Genomic DNA, 21,584 nt, shown 5'->3' on the forward strand with positions numbered 1-21,584 from the left:
TGTGCCGACAATGCACACATAGACCTTACAAACAAACGCTGCATTGACTGAGGAGGGGCGGGCCTGAAGCGCCGCCATCTTGGTACAGGTTAATTTCTGTGGACTCACTTTTTATAGTGACCAGTTACCAGAGGTGGCAAAAGTACTAGTCTTCAGTACTCAAGCAAAAGTATAAATACTTGAATAAAAAATGACTCTGGTAAAAGTAAAATTATTGAAGTTGCACCCTTACTTGAGTAAAAGTGAAAAGTACATGCTACTAAATGTACTTAAATGTCCCTTCAATAATAAGACAGGATTTTTAAACCAGCAAATTCCATACCTTTTTATTTATTCGGTGTGTCCTGAGCTACGACGCTGACTAATGTCTTACTGGGCCAAATCATTGTGATAAATTAGGCAGAACGACTAACCTGGTCGGGTTTAGGTTATAAAGCGAATACAAAAGTCCCACCTCCACACTAATCAGTTCTCTTGGAAAATGACCTTACAGGTTTACTCTGTAGACGTAACACACTGTAGGAGTGAGTGGGACTGTACCAAGATGGCCGCTGTGTATGCCAGGGAACTCCAGTCTGTCTTATGTCTATAGCAGAAGCTATCAGGGGGCGGGGCCTCAGCAGACAGAGCACTTAATCATACAAACTTTACATCAGAGATAGATAAAGTTGTTGTTGATGTAATGTTTGTTGGTGTTTTTACTTGATTTCACTGATGATTTTAAATGCTTTTTGCTTCTGATTTTAATGTTGTTATTGATTTTAAGCTGTTGAATGTTTTCTGCTGCACTTTTCAATCATGTAAAGCGCATTGAGTTGCCTTGTGTATGAAATGCACTGTACAAATACATTTGCCTTGCCTAAGGACATAAATGAAAATGTAAATAAATATATAAATACAGATTTTAAAAATATGTAAATAAGATATAAACATGTAAAGATGTAAATAAAGATATTAAAAAATATATAAATATATTTAAAATAAAGCATATATCGTAGAAACAATTACATTTTTTAAGATCTTTTGTTGTTGTAAATTATAATTGTATTATCTGTTATAAAGATTCTGAGCTGTCACTAAAATCCATTCCTTTTTATTAATAAAAAGTGCAGCTGATTGGCTTTAAGCATCAGTGACTGAGCGTATGACAGCTGCACGTTCTCGTGTAGGTCTCTCGTGGCGTGGGGAAAAGGCGTACACACCTTCTGTACATGAGTCATCTTCTGGTTCTTTGGTTTGAGTCTGAGGTAAACACATTAGTCGGGTTAGTTTAGAATCCAGTTAATGACTCAGTGCTTGATTAAAATTGTTTGCATGCAGAGTAAAGTTTGTCGTGTTGATTTGGCAGCAGGAGTGTGCCTAAGAAGTGTTTGTAAAAAAGAAAAACCACAGGTAATATTGTCAATAATAAAGTATTAAACATCAGAAATGAGGCTCCAAAATCAGAGGAAAACTTGGAATAATGTTGCACAAAACAATGGCAACAACCATGAACTTCACTAATGGGATGAATGGAAGACCTGAGATCTTGTATCAAAATGTGTGTCCACATTGTTTTAAGAAACACACAGTGACCAATAATAGTAAAAAATATACTCAGCTTTATTGAATAATTATGTCCACATGTTGAAGATCAACTGTGTGGTTCCAGTGCGTTCATTCATGACCCTTTGAAACAGGAGGAGATGTGATTGAATCTGTAAACATCAGCAGATTAATGAAGTCTGTCCTGGTTTCTCTCACTCATCGTCCTGGTTTGTGTTGCTAACGGTGGATTTGTGATCAGATAAAGCAGAGTGGGTGAGGAGCTCCTTCTCTGAGGTCAGTGGAGAGGCCGTCACTCTCCACAGTTCCTGTAATAACAGACAACATGAGCTTAGAATTTTCTTGCATGGACATTTTCAATTTGATCTCGTTATCGTTGAAACAAGAAAATCTCTGATTTCAAAGCAGACCATGAAGGGGAGCATTTAACAAATCTGCATTTGTGCGTATAATATTTGCTTATAATTAAATTATTGAAAAAAAAGGAAGATGCCAAATTGAATATTTTGAAATGACCAGAAATCAATGATTATATCTTTCGAAAACAGCAAATCATATAGAGATGTCCATATAGATTGGACTCTTTCTGTGTGGAGTTTGCATGTTCTCTGTCTGTCTATACTGTAGCTCTGCCTACATCCTCCACATGAGGAAAAAAGAAGCTCAGAGGATGGATGGATGGATGGATGGATGGATGGAATGATGGATGGATGGATAGACGAATTAATGCAGTGGTTCTCAAACTTTTTTCACCAAGAACCACCTCAGAAAATACTCTGCTCTCCATGTACCACCATAACGAACAACATTAAAATAAAAACAAGGCGGAGGTTTTATTTAACAAGTATATTTAATATTGTTGGCCACTGTAACATTACACACAGTTTGAACAGTAACACTGTATCTAAATATAGGAAAATAACACCCTGTACTTAAATAATAAATCTAATAAAATCAATTGCACATACAAGTTAAATAAACATTGTACTAAAACAAATATTGAGACAGTTCTTAAAGATTAAATGAAAATGTACTCAAAAGTTAAAAAAAACTGTACTGTACTTAATTGTTAAGTAAAAAGAATTACTATACTTGAACAAAAATGAAAACAGGCTATCCATAACTGCAGTTCTTGCCTATTCTTAACTTCAGTGACTGCTTTCTAAAACAGAAACACAAACAGAGGCAGAACAATAAGATAAATAAAAAGAATAGTGGTGTGTATTATGTCGGGGTGTGGCAGAAATTTTAAAGTGTTGAGACGTAGCTGACCATTTTCAAGGATTATATCACAAATTTTCCTGCAATGTTCTGTACAAATATAATGCCTATGATTTCCTTTTGACAATAGGTGGCGCTATGACTATGAATGACGGTTGGGTTAAACCATAACTCATTTTTTTGGCAAACTCTCAATAACTACCATAAGCTTCGCGTTCACTCTCTACAGTGATGATGTGAGAATTCTACAGAATTTTGCAGAAGTTTCACAGTGATGATGTCATCAGTCCAGGCTGGACCAGTCCAAATATGCGTACAAATTTTCATGAGTTTTGAATGCGTTTAGGCCATCAAAAATGTGATAATTTCCTGTATAAGAAAAATAAATAAATAAATAACGAGGTGCATTACAATAGGGTCCTACGGATGGTTGTGCTCGGGCCCTAATAACAGCTATAGTTAAATATACACAGACTATTATTGATGGCAACTTATATGAGCTTAATGTGATGGGTGTGCATGTCTCTGTGAACACAGTCCTACAATGTCTGGGTCAATGGAGGTCAGCTTCAGTCTCAGGTTTGGCTCAGCATCCACCCTGCTTCTGTACTTTGTTTCTATGACAACAAGTGAAGAAATGCCGTTCTCGCACAGGTAAGTGGTAAAAAAGGAAGGAGAAAGCGCACAGCCTTGTCAAAAAGCACAGGGTATTCACTGTACTGCTTTATACAAACGTCAAGTCCACAGAGGCCATGTGAGAGGTGTCGATGTTGAAAGGGTTTCTCATCCAGCTGCTAGCTTCATCTTTAGGCATCACTGGGCTGGTTTTCACACGTCCTCTTCAGTTTTCGCTCTCTCTTGATCCACGCTTCCATTTGTGGATTTAAGACACGACAGCAGTTTTGTCGTACTCGTCATTATTAGGAAAGCTCTGTAGCGACCAACGGTGGATAACAGTCTGTCAGCAGGAATTGGTGTAGTGTAAAATAACCCTACCGTGAAAGTTTCCTACGATTGAACAACGGACATGTGCACATGGCGAACTGCGCATGCACGTCCGTCATGTTGAAAAAAGGTAAGAATCTTAGCTTTAATTTTGAGGGTTAGGGTTTATCATAGTAGGAAAATTTAAGGTATGGCTCCTGTAGGAAACTTTGACGCGTAGGATTATTTTACACTACACCTGCTGGAACGCGTACGTACAGTATGTATGACTACCCAGAAGCACAAGATGCAAACTTTTGCTTGTTCTTCTTCTTCTTTTTGGGGTTTACTGGCACTTTGCACTTTACACTCAGTTATAGGTGCATTACCGCCATCCACTGGTTACAAAACTGTCCAAAAAACTGATTTTTACTTCAGATTTTGTGCAAACTTTTTAAAATTATGAACTTAATTTGTATCTCCTTTCGTTTTCTTGTCGTCGGTTGATAAGATAGTTTGGAAAGTATTTCACGTTTTCATTTTCTAAATGTTATTTATATTTAATTAAGTGATTGTTTGGTGTACCACGAGATGGAGCCCGCGTCCCACGCACCACAGTTTGAGAATCAGTGGATTAATGGATAGATGGATGACACTGCTATCCCTCAGGGAAAATGAGTTAAATGCAGAGACAGAATTGAACTACGGCGCATAATAAAGGATACATTAAGTATTACCTCTCTACAGAAAACAATGGCAGCTTCCAGCAGCTTCTAATGGTTATAACGTTTGCACTTCATAATATTTCAAAGCTTTTACTATATTTATTGTTACATGCACATATAGAATATCATATTTATTATCTGTCTGTGTCTCTCACCAGGTGTTCTATCCGTTCGTAGATGAAAAACTGTGTGAAGTTAGCAGAGATCTGCTCCACTGTGAAGCTGCAGCGTTGGTCTTCCAGCTCCTGGAGCCCAGACAGACAGTGTCTGAAGTGATTGTAGGCGTCACAGGAAACGTCCATGTGACGCAGGGTGAAGTTCATCCTTTCATCACATTTAGGACACACGGAAGGATTAAACATTACATCCTCCTGTTTTGTGAACATAATGGTTCACTGCCCCATTATTGACTCCAAACACTGCTCTTAGAAACACATTTTAAACACATTGCATTGGGAAAAGAATCAAAAAGTCAGACTACAGTTTACCTGTGCTTTTATAGATAGATAGATAGATAGATAGATAGATAGATAGATAGAGACTGTAGATAGATAGATAGATAGATAGATACTGTAGATAGATAGATAGATACTGTAGATAGATAGATAGATAGATAGATAGATAGATAGACAGATAGATAGATAGATAGATAGATACTGTAGATAGATAGATAGATAGATAGATAAGGACGTAAGGAAGGAAGAAAGATATAACCCCCTTTCTCATATTTGTATATAATTTGTATATTTGTATTATTATTATTATCATTAGTATTATCTATCCTACTTTATTTTCTACTACTGTAATGTGTGTGTATCGGATCCCTATTTTTCAACAGTCTTTTACTTAATTATTTCTTTACTTTCTTTCGTCTTTGTTAAACGTTTTATTCTTTTATTTGTGATTTTTCTCTTTCTGTGGCTGTAACATAAGCAATTTTGCCCTGGGATTAATGAAGGAATTCTGATTCTGATTCTGAATAGAAAGCCTAACATTTGAAGTTTTTTTTAAAGGTTTTTTTTGACGAAAACTCTTTTGTGTTCTGTGTTTTTAGGACAAATCTCACTTTGTGCCATTATTCTGTTACTAAACCATTCTTATTTGCCTTTTTCATATTTTGATCAAACTTTTAATTACACACTGATGAAGATATTTACACGGTTTCTTCCCAAAATAAATGTTCTGTGTCAAATAGTTTGAATGGAATGTTTGATGGATTTAAAGCTTTGACAAAACTATAAACCTTTGTCCTCCTCAGTGGAAAACGGTTTCAATTATTATTATTAATTGTATTATTTATAGAGTACCGACCATGTTTCATCAATCATTCATGTGTGTGTCATTGATTAGCATCAATGTCCTCATTTCAAAGGCTTTCCAGGTTCATGTAAACTGTTTTCCGACTGACCGCTGTGACATCATCAGTCACCCACCTGTGCTGGGCTGTGTTTACAACAGGGCGAGTACATTTGCATTGGCAAAGATAATGTTGCAGTTGATTTGAATGATTTGAGTTACATCGAAAGAGGAAGAGTTCTCCTCTGATTCTGAGGGTGTGGTTAAACTGCTGCATAAACCCATACATGTCATCACAGGATGAACTTCTGAATCTGTTCATGGAATAAATTGGAAAGAACTTTGTGGTAACAAAATGCTGTGACGAGCACAAATAAAGCTACACTTCTAGTAAATACCAAAGGTTGATGATCAATGGGGTGAAAGGTCAGTCATACCTTTTCTCTATGGAGATGTAGATGATGCAGGTGTGAGTGAAGCTGCTGCAGAGTTTGTAGAGAGTACGAAAAAAGCCGTCAGTCAGATCATCGTCGTAACAAACTGGATTTAAAAAAGACAGAGAAGACGTTGAACAATTCAAATCTCATTTTCTGCTGAAGAGATGCTGCAGATTTTATAGAAGTGTTGCTTTGAATCCTTTGAGCTTAGAGAGTAAACCATGGAGATGGAGGATTACTTTCATAAAGCTCACCATCAGCAGCAATGATGAAGCTGGTGTTGTCGTGCAGGTCGGCCACTTCATCTTCAGTCCAGCTGAACTCAAGGTCAGCATCTGATGTGTGGATTTACAAAGTATGTACTACAAAGTATGTACTACAAAGTATGTACTACAAAGTGTGTATTACAGAGTGTGTATTACAGAGTGTTGATGATGAAGCCTGTGAGCAACCGTCAGCTGATGGACCTACCAGTGACCAGGCTCTGCTGAAGCCAGTCCAGATGTCTCACCTTCACCTCACCACCTGAGGGTCCAACAACAACAACACGACAACACATTTAGAAACTTTAACAGTGGAAAATAATCACAGGAGGGGGAGGAGTGGCAAGTGATCCATTAAGCCCACTTAAAACATGTTTATCTTTCCCTACGGAGGTAAAGTCTTCACCAGCGTTTGTCCGTCAGTCTGTCTGATAATGTAGATGTTGGTTAGCAAAATATTTCAAAAAGTTCTGAATGGATATGAATGATAGACCATGTTCAAAAAGAAGGAGGGGTTTGATTTTGGAGATGATCCAGCAGGTCTTGTAGATACAATATCCAGAAGAAATAATGTGGATGTTTGGATGGTTATACAGCACCACCTGCTGGTGACTTTGTGCCTTTAAACAGAGCAGCGTTTCAGCTCTTAAGTTTTATTATCATAATCTTCTCTCTGTTGGAATTGTTGGGGATTAACAAACTCGTCATGCATTGAGATATTAAAGTTAGTTATTAAAGGGAGTAGGACTACATCAGACTTTGTATTGTTTGGAAACCCTGGAATTAAATTGTTGCCATATTTATTTTATTGTATTTTGCTAAAATAGATAAATAAATCAAATCTTTATTGTTGACCTTGCAACAAAAAAAGGAAAAGACTGAAGTCAACACAAAGAAAAGGGTTGTTGTGTTGCACTTTGTATCAAACGCACAGTGACAAGTTAAATACCTTCCATCAAATGTTGGTTTAATGAGACGTTCTTTCTGCACATGCTCAGAAGATCTTCTCCCACGTCTGAACAAACAAAGAGCAACTGGTAAGAACTGTACATGTGGTGATCAGAATCAGTTAATATGAATTAATATATTAATATTCTATATTAATTATTAGACCGAGCAGTGCTTTATGAGAGTTAGCTTAGCTTAGCATGGACCTGTGCAGTAGACAGTTTTGGCTGTAGTTGCCATGACGATGCTGGTTAAGCCTGTCCCTGCTCCCATATCCAGGACCGTGGCAGCTCTGAACATGATTGGCTGAGAGAGGATGAAGTCAGCCAATAGGAGCGCTCCTCGCCACACCTGTTAGGGGCGGAGCAAACATCTTCTCACACAGTTGAGGAAAGATCTCCACGTGTTGCCATGTTTAAACATGTGGAGAACAAGTCGAGTTCATAACAACAACAACAAAAACAACAATGGCTACGTTTACATGAGAGCTTTAATTCCCCTTTAATTAAGAATAAAAATCAAATCCTCTTTAAAAAGGTTAAACATGACCTTGTAAACACCTAATTCAAAATGAAAATGGCCATTCCAAATCAAACTTAAATCCAAAGAAGGTGGCTGGTTTATGCAGATTTGTATTCCAAATTTAATAATTCCTGATAAAAGTGAAACAGTTATTGTCAAGCTGCTGCTTCAAAACTACAATCAAAATAAACGTGAAAACAGTTATTATGATGTGGTCTTTTATGTTGTAGCCGAAAAGAAAAGGTTTATGTGTTTTTTTTCGGGGTAGACATTAATAAGTCCTGTTCGCCTCCTGTCCCATCAGAACCCTTACCAACCCCCACACCTAAAGAAGAATTTACTACAGGCGATAAAACGTCATGTCATGTAACCGTGGCCACTAACAACAACAACAACATGTGCTCACCTGTTTGCCAACATCTTCCAGTGTAGTTGCCATGGTATGCTCTGTAACACAGTTTTACAACTTGAGCTCAGACTAACAGAAGGTTTACCATTGAGGGATATTATAGTAACAGAAATCCCCTTGTAATGAGCTCATTAATTTGCAATGATATGTATGACATTTTTTCTATATTGATTAATATAATAGTTAGTTATAATAATAACATAATATAATAATTAGTTATAATAAACTAATGTGAGCTATTTAGTCCACAATTATATGTATAACATTCTTTATATTGATAAATATAATACAATTATAATAACTATTTGATGAGTTATTTAATCCCCAATGACATAAACTATCTTTTTATGATGATAAATATAATATATTGATACAAACTATTTAATGAGCTACTTAATCTTCAATGATTCATATATTTAAAAAAAATGTTTATTATTGATAAATATAATATATAAGTATTATCTTTTAAATAGCTCTTGACAACATCTGTGTTGTTTAATACTTGCCTGTCTATATGTTTTATGTCACATGATCTCTCTTGCACAGCACTTAAAGGGCTCATGTTACGTTAAATCAACTTTTCTGTGGTTTAAACATCATAAAAGGTCTATTAGGGCTTCATACACAAGTGTTTTTTTCATTCATTCCCTCAATTGTTAGTTAGAGGGTGATTTGCTGCTTTCTTACTGCAGGGTGAGCCCAAACACCTCGCCCCAATTTGATGACACGTTCCCACTTTGATGACAAATTTGAGCTGGAGAAGCCGCGCCTCCAGGAAGCTCTCTGCCGTGATTGACATGTAAACAGACACGCCCACAAAGGTGAGCATGTCAGCGTCCTTCGTGCAGTGCTATGTATGTATTTTCTCCGGTCTATGTATGTACCGGTGAATGCCCCGCCCCCACGCTCTGTCTCGTGTTTATAAAGCAACATGAGCTCAACTATGGAGTGGGTGGGAGGAGGGCGGGCCGTCCTCTGGCACTACGTCACCGTGTGGGGAGGAGGAAGTCAGTGTCCGGTCAACAGACACGCCCACTCATGAATATTCATAAGTAGGCCGCAAATTAGCCTGTTTGTGTAGATTTGCTCAGAAAGTGACTTTTCAGAGGCTAAAACTCTGGAAAACAGGCAAGTTTGGGAAAATAAACCTCAAATACTATGTTTTTGGGGTTCTTAGAACGAATGGAGGTGGGTGAAAAATAGCATAATATGGGACCTTTAAGCACCTGTTTTACTTGCGCTAATCATGTCCTGATGAAGACTGTGAGTTGAAACGCGTCGACATGACATCCCAATTTAAAAAAAAAAAAATGATTTTTACAACTCAAGAGGGCCTCGAATCTTCAGTTTTGGCCGCCGCTGCTACATTTAATATACTGGAAAGGCAGGCCACTGATTCACTTCTTTAACACATACACGCTATAAGTTTAATAAAACTACTGTTTACCAGCATTAGCAGCACTCCTTACCAATCCTGATGATGTGTTTGTCAGTAGGACTAGGCTCCTCCTCCTCATCCTCCTCTTCTGGTTCCAGTGCAGAGTGGGACTGGGTGAGGATTACTGGGCAGACCAACTGTCTGCCCCCATCATCAGCAGAAGGTTCCTGAGGCCTGGAACAATAACGACAGAATCATTTCTATTCACTGGTCAAAGCAGTAAAATGTTGCCATGAGCACAAGATTCCAGAAGTTTTCAAACTAACTAGATTAGTGTTGACACAGTATTGTTCTCCATTACCGACGTGTAATTTCCAGATCCCCGTCCTCGTCCAGCACCGGTTCCTCTGGTCCCTGAGGGCCTCCACAGGCTCCTCCCTCTGCTTCTCCTACATCAGCTCCTGGCTCAGGTTTAGCATCGCCATCAGACAAGATTTGGAATCTAGACATGAAGACTGGAGGCTTGAAAAAATCAGTTCCAAGAAGGTTTCCTGAGTAACTCGATCAGAAATAAAGCAAATCAAGTTGTGTGTGTGTGTGTGTGTGTAGTGGATGTATAAAGGTATGCATGTTTAGTCAGACTGTGTGCATGTCTTCATGTTTTATGTGTTGTCATGTCAGAGTTTAGGAAGAAAAGCTGCTGCGTTACAAAAGTGAATGAGCATCAAATTAAACTAGAAACACACAATTTGTCCAATGATGAGGGATAGGGATTTATTCCATTTATTAAACTGATCCAACATAGGCTAACATTAGCATCAGGAGCTACGTACCAGGCTGTCCAACCTGGTTGAGGCGAGTCATGAGGTGTTGGGCACTGTGAAAGTGCATGTGAACATCTGACAGCACCGTGTCGAAATGAAACGTCATCTGTTCCATTTTGGATTCAGAGACGGAGAACGGCAGACTGCCATCACCTGAACACACACACACACACACACACAGAGAGAGAGAGAAAAACACACACACACACACACTATTAAATGTGCCTGTAAGGTTGATTACACATTACACAACATTCCAACACAAACTGACACATATCACACTCCCAGTTGATCCAGTTAGGGGGCGGAGTCCTGAGCGCTAGCAGGGGGAGAACATGCAAACTCTGCACAAAAAGGTCCCAGATGTGATGTCAACAAGACTGATTGACAAGATTGGTTGGTGACAAACACCTGAAAAACAGGAAGAAATAGTCTGTGTTGTGAATGGATTGGATTGTACGTTAGGTGAAGAAAAGACAGCAAATAACCAGTCATCAACCACAGAGAGGAGACTGACCTACACCGTATGTTTCCATTATATTTCATGGTCTCAACATCTGGGTCGGGGCCCAAAATGTGGTCACAAGCTCATGTGTCATGAGTCAGAGATAAAAACACAAAAAAAAACATTTTTTTCTTATTGTGACGTCTGGTCTCTGACAGAAATAACTGTTAATAACAAGATTATTATTATTATTATTTAAAATAATAAAGCTTGATTGTAGAAAGATGCTTAATATTCTTCGTAAACGGCCCTTTGTCTTGTCGTAAATTGAAATATTTTTCTGCTGCCCTGCTGTGGTAATCTGGGCAATGTTGTGATGTTTTGTGATAATCTGTCATCATTTAGTTGGACTCTTCGTGTCTGGTTAAACTGACAGCAGATGTCAGCACTTTGTGAGCACGGTGACAAACATCATCATTAGTGTGCACGTGTTAAATCCTACTGGTTAAAGCGGAAGCACTGCGTCGAGGATGTGTTACGACTTCCTGCTTCCATGCGCGTGCATTTCCACGCGCTGATTGATTTAACTGTTTTGAACGATGGGGAAACGCGTTTACGCGCCAACGTGCACGTTCTTCGTGCGACCAATCAGAGCGACCGAGGGGGTGCCGTTACCATGGTAACCAGCCAGCCACAGATTTGACCTTTTCACTGTTTATGCACACTTAATGAGCGTTGCTGCTAAAATGTCCGCTTCGGCTTCCGTAGTGTGTGATAGGGGATTAAAAACGTAGCTAACCAGTGACCGCGTGCATGAAGGAGGAGGTCCTCGTGCTCATGCGTTAGCAGCAGGTTGGGTTATTAATACTACGGACTCACCGTCAGTGGGAAACACAGACAGCCATGACAGACATGTGGGCGTCTCTTCTTCTGCTTCTACGTTTCAACAGGATGACACGCTGAGCTGCTCTGCTGCCCCCTGCTGGAGGCTTTTTTTTTTTTTTTTTTTTTTTTTACATGGAGCGACATGCCCTTTTTTTTTTTTTTTTTTTTATCATTTAGCTTCACAGAAACAGTAAGTATGGAGGTAGAATTGTGTCTTTATTATTCAAAAAAAAAAAAAAAAAAAAAAAAAAAAAATCCCTTCATTCAAAAAAAAAAAAACCTGTTCAAAGAAAAATAAATCAATCAACAAAAAAATATGTTCAAATGCAATTATTTGGGTCTCAAATTTTTTTTGTATTTGAACACGTTTTTCTTTGATTGAAAAAAAAAATATTTATAACTTGTAGAAAACTGTTAGGTGGGAAGGGAGAACTATAAAATACACCTGAAAAATCATGTGTTTTAAAGTAATCTAATTTGGGTAGCATTTATCCCTTTTCTAACTTCAAGGACTTTAAAAAAACAGAACTTTTCAACAATTTCGGTATTAAGATGTGAAATCAAGTAAGAAAAAAGCAGAAACACAACAACATGTTTCAGTCACAAACTGATGTACAACATGACATAATAACAGACAACAATACGTGTATACGATAGAAAAATCTAAATGCAATAATTGAATCACCAAGGAAGCCACGCCCATTCCAGTGGCTTCATATTTTGAGGCCCACCCATACCCCTGACTGTGATGTGAACAAGGTGAAAGAACTTGTGGTTATAATAATGCAATAACAATAGTGTCAGCTCATTCTGAAGGATGGACAGCATGTGTGGAGAAGATGTTCAGGCAACATTTTTAATTTTTCTCATCCACTTATAATAACACATGCTAAGATCATCCATGCTAACATACTTCCTCAAACAGGAGTCCCAGGGACCCCTGGAGGTCCCGGACTCTCAAATCAGTGTCAACAAAGACAGTAATCAAGGATTATATAGTTAAGAAGTGCACATCTATCATTTAACACAAATATAACACAAACTTTAATAAAAAAGCTCCTCTTTGGTCCTGAGTGTACAGTGTTAATGATTAAAGTAATCAGATTACTCTCCTACATCACACTTGTATATGTCCACACTGGATTGAACATGTTTATTATGGCTCTGTTGTATATTAACCTGTTGCAGTCATGTTAGTCTTCTGGTAGATTTGATTACGTTAGTAAATAAACATTAATAAAAACACAAAGGTTCATCCATTAGATCAGTGTAATCCATTCAGTTCCTCTGGAGATCTTCTCACATTCTGGAGCTGAACTCCATCCTTCTGATCAAAGACCTGCTCACCTCAGACAATGAGCGACAACCTGCACACACACACACACACAAACAGACAGAGAGACAGGCATACACGCATCAGCTCAGTTAGCTTTAGCGTTAAAGTCCATTCACTTATTACTAAAGCTAAATCTCTATTGTTACTGTCATTCATTAAAAAAGAGCATTCTAACTTTCCATAAAGCATGAACTGAAGCTTTGATGAAGTGTTTACACTTCGACTGAATTCTGCAACACTCCTTAAGATTGTAGTTTACAATGTTACGCAGACGATCCACGTCTCTATTTGTCTGTGAAATCAGATGAAACATCAGTTACTAAGTGACCAAGTCTGTCCTAAATACATCAGATTCTGGAGGAGCTGGAACTTTATGAACCAGGACTGATTTGCTCAAGAGCTGATAGTATCATTACTCTGTCACACAGTACAACAGTGACAAACCTAGATGTTATCTTTGATACTGACTTCCCTCCATTCCCTCCATACCATGTCCAGGTAGAACCCATCACTCCCAGTCTGCTGCGTAACTGGACGTTTACAGAGTATCGAGCAGGAAGTAGGACGTTCAACGATCAGGCTCCTCAATGATGGAACCAGCTTTTAGTTTCAGTACAGGAGGCTGTTAATCTCCACCTTTAAGACTAAATTTTCAAACCCACTTAGTTGATAAAGTGTATATTTAGGAGGAGCTCACTTATTTCACCCCACCATCCTACTCCTGGCTCCACCTCACTGCTGCTGCTCATGTTTCAAATAGAGTGAGAGGCCTTGAGTGATTTGGTGCTTTATAAATAAAGCTGGATTGAATCATAATGTTTAGATCAGGGGTCTGTTCTTTGACTCTTTTGCAATAACTCCCTGCAGCTTAAAATAAATAAATGAATAAATAAAAATGAATTATTTCTTACACAGGGTATTGAAGATTAATGACATTTACTTCAAATAAAATTATGAAAAAAAAAAATTAGTTAAAAATAAATCACATTGTGCAATAACTCTGGTAAGATAACTAAACTAACAAAAAGACTATTCTGGAAGAATATAGAGATTTTATTTGTGTGTGGAAAGATTTATTTAATTGCCAACATGCTGGCTTAATATGCATGCTTGATATGTTGCAAAAAATTAGCATGTGACATCACATGATCATGTGTTATCAAATTCAAGTTATTTTTTGTAGCCCTTCAAATCCATTAACTCATAAAATTATTTGATCTATTTTGCCTGTATAGAATTTTATACACTGTATTGTCTTCATTGAGAGTAAAGATTGCAGACCCCTGCTTTAAATGATCCAACAAATTATATCATTATTGTTATAAGGATATTGTTTAAGTATCAAGTCAAATTCAAAGCTGAGAGTCTTGTTCTTGCCTTCAAATGAATCTTTAATGTGATAGTTGTGTAACTTTAAAGACAGTAACACACACGTGATGAGGTGTTACCTGACAGAGCCATGGCCAGACGCAGCTCTTCTTTGAGAAGCTCCAGAATCTCGACAACACCTTCCTTTCCCTGTTCCACACACACACACACACACACACACACACACACACACACACACACACACACACACACAGGTTGACATGGCTGATGATTCGTGGCCCCTGTCCCTGGTCGTGGCTCCTCCCCTAGGCCGTTACCTGACAGGCCAGCCCCCACAGCACAGGTCGACCCACAAACACGGCTTTGGCTCCCAGAGCCAAAGCTTTGAGGACGTCTGTCCCTCGTCTTATTCCCCCGTCCATGAAGACATCACAGTGACCCTGGACCGCCTCCACCACCTCCTCCAACACATCCAGCTAGACACACACACATACACACACACATACACATACACATACACACACATACACATTAACACACACACATACACACACACACATACACATACACATACACATACACATTAACACACACACATACACATACACATATACACACATACACATACACATTAACACACACACATACACATACACATATACACACATACACACACACACACACATACACATACACACATACACATACACATACACACACACACATACACATATACATACACATTAACACACACACATACACATACACACATACACATACACATACATACACATACACATACACACACATACACACACACATACACATTAACACACACACATACACATACACACACACACAATAATTTCAAAGTGGATAAACACAAGTTAGACACAAGGGATTTCAAAATAATAGTATATAGTTTAAACCTCTACAGCATGTGTCAAACTCATGGCCTGGGGGCCAAATCCAGCCTTTTGGAACATCCAATTTGGCCCCGCAGGAGAAAGTAAAAATGATGGAGAAAACCTGAACCATTGTGTAAATGAAACTCAACAATATTTGCAGGGTTTCACAGTTTTCCCAGTGCTTGTATTGCACGATTGCAGTCGTTTTGTTAAACAGTTGAAAAAACAACAAAATCCTTCAATTATCCTCAAATTATGAGATAATTTTTCCCTTAATTAAATAGAAATTGGTCACAAAATCGAGGAAACTTAAAGTGAAGATCCAGTTGGGACTGATATCTGTCACTTATTGTTTTAATATGGTTAGTTTCTTTCATATTTTGTATTTTATGTACCAGTATATTTGTAAACTATGGTACAATAATGTTGAAATTACTCGTTTTCCCACTCATCAAACTGCTCCGTAATATTTGGCCCCTGACCTAAAATGAGTTTGACACTCCTGCTCTACAGACTGTTACTGTTTCCAACTAGTACTGACAAAGAACTACAGACTGATCTACACTTACAGACAGACATGCTGCATTCACAATCACATCCTTGCAATCTGTGCGTAGAAGTGACACTCTCCCATTGGTCAACCAAGCGAGGAATTAAACTAAGTCATATCAGTGAAAATCTCTTTGATATGAGGGAATAAATGTGATCGTCACTATAGAAGGTTTTTTTAAAAAAACATGTTATTGTGCATTTTTGGGCGGAAAACCTGGTTTTCTGTATTTGGAGTAAAGTTGAGCTCTGACGGATAAAGACCAACATACTGTGGCAGGAACACCGTCCAGCTGTCGAGCTCCATGATTGGAAACCAAAATACCGTCCACACCACATTGAACGGCCTGGACAGCGTCCTCTCCTGTAAAACACAGACATTACACTAACACATCAAATCCCTACTCGCTGGATAAAAACATTAAGGAGGGTTAGCAGATGTTGGCTAACAGTCTTATAGCATTAACTATCTGCCGTCGCGAACTAGTTAGCATGAGTGAACCGAACTATATCCAATGGTTGGATGGAGATCATCTCACATCATGTAACTCTGAGAGGTAAAGAGCAAAAGTCCAGGAGAAGACACTGAAACATTACGAGATAAAATCTCAGTCATCATCACAAAGCTGTTGCTTTGTTCCTGCCATCGCTGAGGAAACATCTCCTCAGCTTCTTACAGCACAGCCAACGTAGCCAACGTGTGGATAAATCATTGAACTTCTGATATCACAGAAATACAGAAACTCTTTGTCCTCTTTACGTCTGCATCCAGTCGTTTCATGTTCGAACAGCTCAAAGTGTCAATATTTGGCTTAAAAGTGGCAGAAAAAAGTAGGAAAAATTAGTTTAAACTGATTAAATAATGAGCATGAATGATCGTGAATGTGGTTAAATTGGCAAAAATAAGCATGAGATGCAAAGAGGTTAAAAGTAACAATAATGGGTCAACATAATATGTGACATTAGGAGGGAAGAGTGGAGGAAACTCAAACTGTTCACATGCCTTCTCTTGAAGGCATCTGGCGATCACCTCCCAATGTCTCGCGACCCCAAATGGGGTCTCGACCAGGTTGAGAACCCCTTACCTAAAGGACGTTGGATGAGTTTGTAGAGGACTTTCCATCCTTCTCCAGATGCAGAGTTTGATTTGTCCACTTTACTTCTGCATCCAGCTTTTTCATGTCAGAAGTTTAGTTTTATCATCCATGAGAATGAAAAGTTAAAACGTTTTTGCTGAAATAGATTTAAAGCTACAGGAAACCAAGCTCCACCTAGTTTTTAAGATTTCTTGTGATGTTAGAATACTTCTGGTTCTTCTATTGGATTGATCGAACTTGGCATTAATTATTACAGTATATTGTTGGGTGTGGGTAGGCTCAGATGGGGGAGGGCGGCTCAGGGAGGGACTCTGACAGGTTTATAGTAGCATTTGGAGAGAGGTGGATGATGATCCTTCATGAGAAAGCTATGAGTGCTTACCGTTCAGGATTCCTTTGAGGATCACAGGAAGCCGTGTGTGTTTCTTCAGCCAGTCGATGTCGTCCCAGCAGATGGACGGATCGATGGACCTGGACACGTAAACAGCCAAGCCGCTGTCGTCGCCATAGTTACCCTCAGAGAAGGTCAGAGCACTGCTGGAGAAGTTTGGCATGCTACAGACACACACACCTGCTGTTAGTGAGATTACCTGTGCCCCCCCCTCAGGCTCTGGCTCTCACCTCAGGTGTGGCGGCAGCTTGAAGCGGTTGCGTACATCAGCCAGTCTCCTCCCGAGGTACGGCGTATCCACGGTAACAAAGATGGCCGTGTAGCCCGCCTCCTCTGCACGCCACACTAACGACAGCGTGACCGCTCTGTCTTTGTAGATGTAGAGCTGCAGCCACAGAACGCCGGCGCCACCTGGAGACGCTGTGGTTGCTGACATCACTTCCTCTATGGTGGAGGTGGCCCAGGAACTCAACATCATACCTGTACCCACCGCTTTGCATGCTGGGAGGAGACAGGAGGCGATGACTCCTCAAGATCTTTATAAACATGATTAACGTTGGAACCAATGACCCTCCACACCTTCATTCACACGTTACGCAAAGCTGATCATTAGACGTCGTCTATGTTTGAGGATTCACTCAAACAAAAACAAGAACATACAACGACGTTCAGATAACAACAAACTCTGATCACACAATCAACAACATTCATATTTAGAGACAAAACTGATGTACGGCAGGGGTGTCAAACTAATATTAGTTCAGGGGCCATGCAGAGCAGTTTGAGCTCAAGAGGGCCACAGATTTTATGCAGGAAAACAAGTCATTTCAATATTATCGTGCCCTAGTTTGCACTTCTATGTATACAAAAAATACAAAAAATGTAGGAAGACCCAACAATATCCAAGCAATAAGTGACAGATGTCAGTCCCAACAGGGTCTTCACTTTAAATGTCCTAGATTTTGTGACAATTTAATTAACAAAAATGCTACGTAATAATTTGAGGAAAATTAAAAGATTTTGTAAGAATTTTGAGTTTTTTCCCCATAACAGTTTAACATTAAAAAAGACTTCCAGGCTGGATTTGGCCCACAGGCCTTGAATTTGACACACGTGACGTACGGGAATCCTTTGCAGAACAAATCAGTCGTACACATTGTGTAGTAGATTGTGTGACGGTGTGTTACCTCGGGCTGTGGCCGTCTCTCCATCAGGATGAGCCATCCTCTGCATGGCTGTAGCTGATACACACACAGGCATGCTGAGTGTGTGCCCGAGAACACTGACACGCATATCAACTGTAGAGACATCTCTAAGTACACGGGGACGCAGACACCACCTGCACACACACACAAATATATATATGCACAGAGACACACATACACACATCTTGTTACACTCTTTTACTCTGAATATGAACCTTTGCAGATACAAAACAACACAAACTGAGTAGATCAACAGTCACCTACAGATCAGTGTGTGTGTGTGTGTGTGTGCTCCAACCTTCTAACACACAGTGTGTGTGTGTGTGGAGCTTCATGAATAGACAAACTATGAGATTCACATTCAGCAGAGTGTGAATATGAAGCAGTGTCTGCAGATGTTTGCTCCATAGTCTGACCTTTGGTTTTAGACAGTAACAGTCTGTGCTAGGTGTGTGTGTGTGTGTGTGTGTGTGTGTGTGTGTGTGTGTGTGTGCGTGTGTGTGTGTGTGTGTGTGTGTGTGTGTGTGTGTGTGTGTGTGCGTGTGTGTGTGTGTGTGTTACCTGCTAAAAGCAGCTACATTGTCAGCCAGTGTGTCCTGCTGGTCGGCTCCAGAGCGATAGTAGTCGTACACAGCTTTAGGAAGGACTCTCTGAGCTTCATCCTCAAAGTCGGACACACACACTCGCTGGGCCAACATCGCTGCTCGTTCACGTCCACTTTCTAAACTCTGAGACCAGTCACTTCACACAGACACACTCACTCACACAGACACAGCTACATGTACAATCATTAACTTGTTTACTTTAGATTAAGGCTGCAGAGCTTCGGCCTGCCTGTGGACACTGTTACTGTGTCATCAAACACACAATATTAAATGTTCATAGATTTTAATTAAAACTGAAGATCATCACGTCTAAAGGTCCACAAACTGGAGACATCTATCAGACGTCTGTGTCTGTCTGTGAGGATCAGGGTCAGTCAGTGACCTTTACTGACAGCAGTGGTTCTCAACAATTTCAGCCCACAACCCCCATAATAAAGATGCCAAAGACTAGGGACCCCCACTGTACCTGAAGGTGTTGAACACAGACATGGACATTGAAGAACAGTCATGTGGAGACAGGGGGAATAAAGGGGAGAGCTATTTGGGGCCCATCTCAGCAAAATGATGGTTCATTGTTCTATGAATCTATGATAAGCGCATTCATTTATTTTTTTTATCTGAACAATATCCACTGTTATGGACGTTTATTATTAGTTGTGCCATAGTAGTTATCATAAAGATGTAAATCCTTGTTTTAATCAGAAACAAAATGGATTAAAAGTGACCAAAAATGGTGTAAAAGGTGGTGAAATGGGATTTTAAAAACCACAGAAATTGGTTAAAAGTGACAGAAAACTGACAGAAAAAGTGCTAAAAAAAAGTTCAAAGTGGCAATATTGGCTTAAATGTAGAAGAAAAAAGTTGGGAAAATTAGTTTAATTTGGCAAATAATTGGCATGAATATGCTTAAATTGGCAAAAATAAGCACGAGATATGGTGAAAAGTGGTAAAAGTGACAATAATGGGTCAACATATGTAACATTAGGTGGAAAAAATGGTGAAAAGGATCAATAAGTGCCGGAAATGTCTTAAAAGTGGAATAATTGTGCAGAAAAGGCATTGAAATTTGATGTAGAAGTGGCAAAAATGGGAGTAATGTTATAAATATGGCAGGAAAAACTGATGAAAATTGATTAAAATATGGCAAGTTTAGTGTAGTTGTAAAAAAAGCAAAAAAAGGTCTCGAAAATATTCTTAGTTTCTTGAAGGCATATGGCAACCCCAAGGTTGAGAACCCCTGAAATAAGGGACATTGGATGAGTCTGTAAAGGACTTTCCATCCTTTGTTCTCAGGATGCAGAGTTTGCGTTAGATCTTTACTTTTCTACATGCAGCACATGAAGAAGAGACAGATTTGTGCCCCATCCTGATGCTTTAGCTCCATGTTTGCAACTCATTGTCTCCTCAAAGAATAAAACGATGGAGGATGAATATTAATGGGCTGGAAACCAGTGAGACAGTGACAGTGATGGACACCATCCTGTTCAATGAGACAGATCTTACTGGGAGTCTACTCAGAACCAGCAGATCTTACTGGGATTCTGCTCAGCAGTAGAGGCTTGGCTCCACCCCCTTGCTCACGCTGTTACACCATGGTTAGGTTGGCATGGCTGTTCTTCATGTGAGCCAAATATTTGTATTATTTTGTCTGCACATGCTGTCAAAGATCAACAATATACATAAGTGCAATCTTTTTAAAACAGGAATGCATGTTTTGTTATTGTAATTAAGTCAATTAATTTATTTTATTGCATAATTGTGACCATCACCAGCCCTTCTTAATATTTGTATTGTGTAATCTTCATGATTGGACCGATAGGAATAATTGGATCCAAGCAGCTTTGTTGACTTATCGTCACTCTACATACACACTTATCACTAACCTTTCTGTGTGTGCAGCGCAGAAATATGATTGTTCAGCTGCAGGAAATAATCACTTCTTATATCTGTGCTGTGTTCAATGCACGGCACATTTTATTGTACATGAGTTCACCGTGCACACTGACCTCAAAAGGTTAGAACTATAACAGCCAAGCCAATCAAATGCTTTGTCTTTAGCTGACTCAGCAGACTTTTAACTACTGTATATTCAACTCCGATGGTGCACGTATTATCCTCAGGATGAGAACACTGACAAACATGGCAGTGTTTATTACTAGCAGGTTGCTGACAAATAAAACAGGTTTGATGCTTGTGGGTGTAGATCAGTGAAAATACATGAAATATGTGAAAGGAAGGTTTGTGTGAATGTGATTGTAAACTAATTTCACAGAATAAGAAGGTAGAAAATGAATAAACTAGGCATAATCAAATGTAAAAAAACAGACTTTAGTAGAACTAAA

The 21,584-nt window shown here is 39.0% G+C and overlaps 2 protein-coding genes across 2 annotated transcripts; both read right to left on the bottom strand.

Annotated features, from left to right (window-relative positions):
• Positions 1 to 1,584: 1,584 nt before the first annotated feature.
• On the bottom strand, positions 1,585 to 11,890 carry mettl22 (methyltransferase 22, Kin17 lysine). The gene is made up of 13 exons (XM_028455241.1): positions 11,817 to 11,890; positions 10,764 to 10,903; positions 10,502 to 10,645; positions 10,030 to 10,183; positions 9,760 to 9,902; positions 8,288 to 8,328; positions 7,566 to 7,710; positions 7,361 to 7,426; positions 6,620 to 6,673; positions 6,403 to 6,483; positions 6,149 to 6,251; positions 4,571 to 4,739; positions 1,585 to 1,853 (listed from the first exon to the last, which is right to left on the bottom strand). Exons 2-13 carry the CDS (start codon positions 10,765 to 10,767, stop codon positions 1,740 to 1,742), a joined length of 1,218 nt encoding a protein of 405 aa, XP_028311042.1. The 5' UTR covers positions 10,768 to 10,903; positions 11,817 to 11,890; the 3' UTR covers positions 1,585 to 1,739.
• Positions 11,891 to 12,651: 761 nt separating this feature from the next.
• On the bottom strand, positions 12,652 to 19,398 carry hao1 (hydroxyacid oxidase (glycolate oxidase) 1). Its single transcript, XM_028455338.1, has 8 exons — positions 19,199 to 19,398; positions 18,620 to 18,771; positions 17,663 to 17,933; positions 17,424 to 17,596; positions 16,217 to 16,308; positions 14,805 to 14,963; positions 14,607 to 14,676; positions 12,652 to 13,189 (listed from the first exon to the last, which is right to left on the bottom strand). The coding sequence occupies exons 1-8, from the start codon at positions 19,333 to 19,335 to the stop codon at positions 13,122 to 13,124; spliced, it is 1,122 nt and encodes a 373-aa protein (XP_028311139.1). The 5' UTR covers positions 19,336 to 19,398; the 3' UTR covers positions 12,652 to 13,121.
• Positions 19,399 to 21,584: the final 2,186 nt, after the last annotated feature.

The sequence above is a fragment of the Gouania willdenowi genome, chromosome 8 (assembly GCF_900634775.1).
Source record: "Gouania willdenowi chromosome 8, fGouWil2.1, whole genome shotgun sequence".
Classification (NCBI taxonomy): Eukaryota; Metazoa; Chordata; class Actinopteri; order Blenniiformes; family Gobiesocidae; genus Gouania; species Gouania willdenowi.

Coding starts and splice junctions, on each gene's coding strand:
- mettl22 (XM_028455241.1), bottom strand. Junction 6,674..7,360: donor AAACCAACATTTGATGGAAG/GTATTTAACTTG, acceptor TTGGACCCTCAG/GTGGTGAGGTGAAGGTGAGA. Junction 4,740..6,148: donor TACATCTCCATAGAGAAAAG/GTATGACTGACC, acceptor ATGTGATGAAAG/GATGAACTTCACCCTGCGTC.
- hao1 (XM_028455338.1), bottom strand. CDS start 19,335: ATGTTGGCCCAGCGAGTGTGTGTGTCCGACTTTGAGGATGAAGCTCAG. Junction 17,597..17,662: donor AAGCTGCCGCCACACCTGAG/GTGAGAGCCAGA, acceptor GTGTGTCTGTAG/CATGCCAAACTTCTCCAGCA. Junction 13,190..14,606: donor TCTGGCCATGGCTCTGTCAG/GTAACACCTCAT, acceptor GTGTGTGTGCAG/GTTGTCGCTCATTGTCTGAG.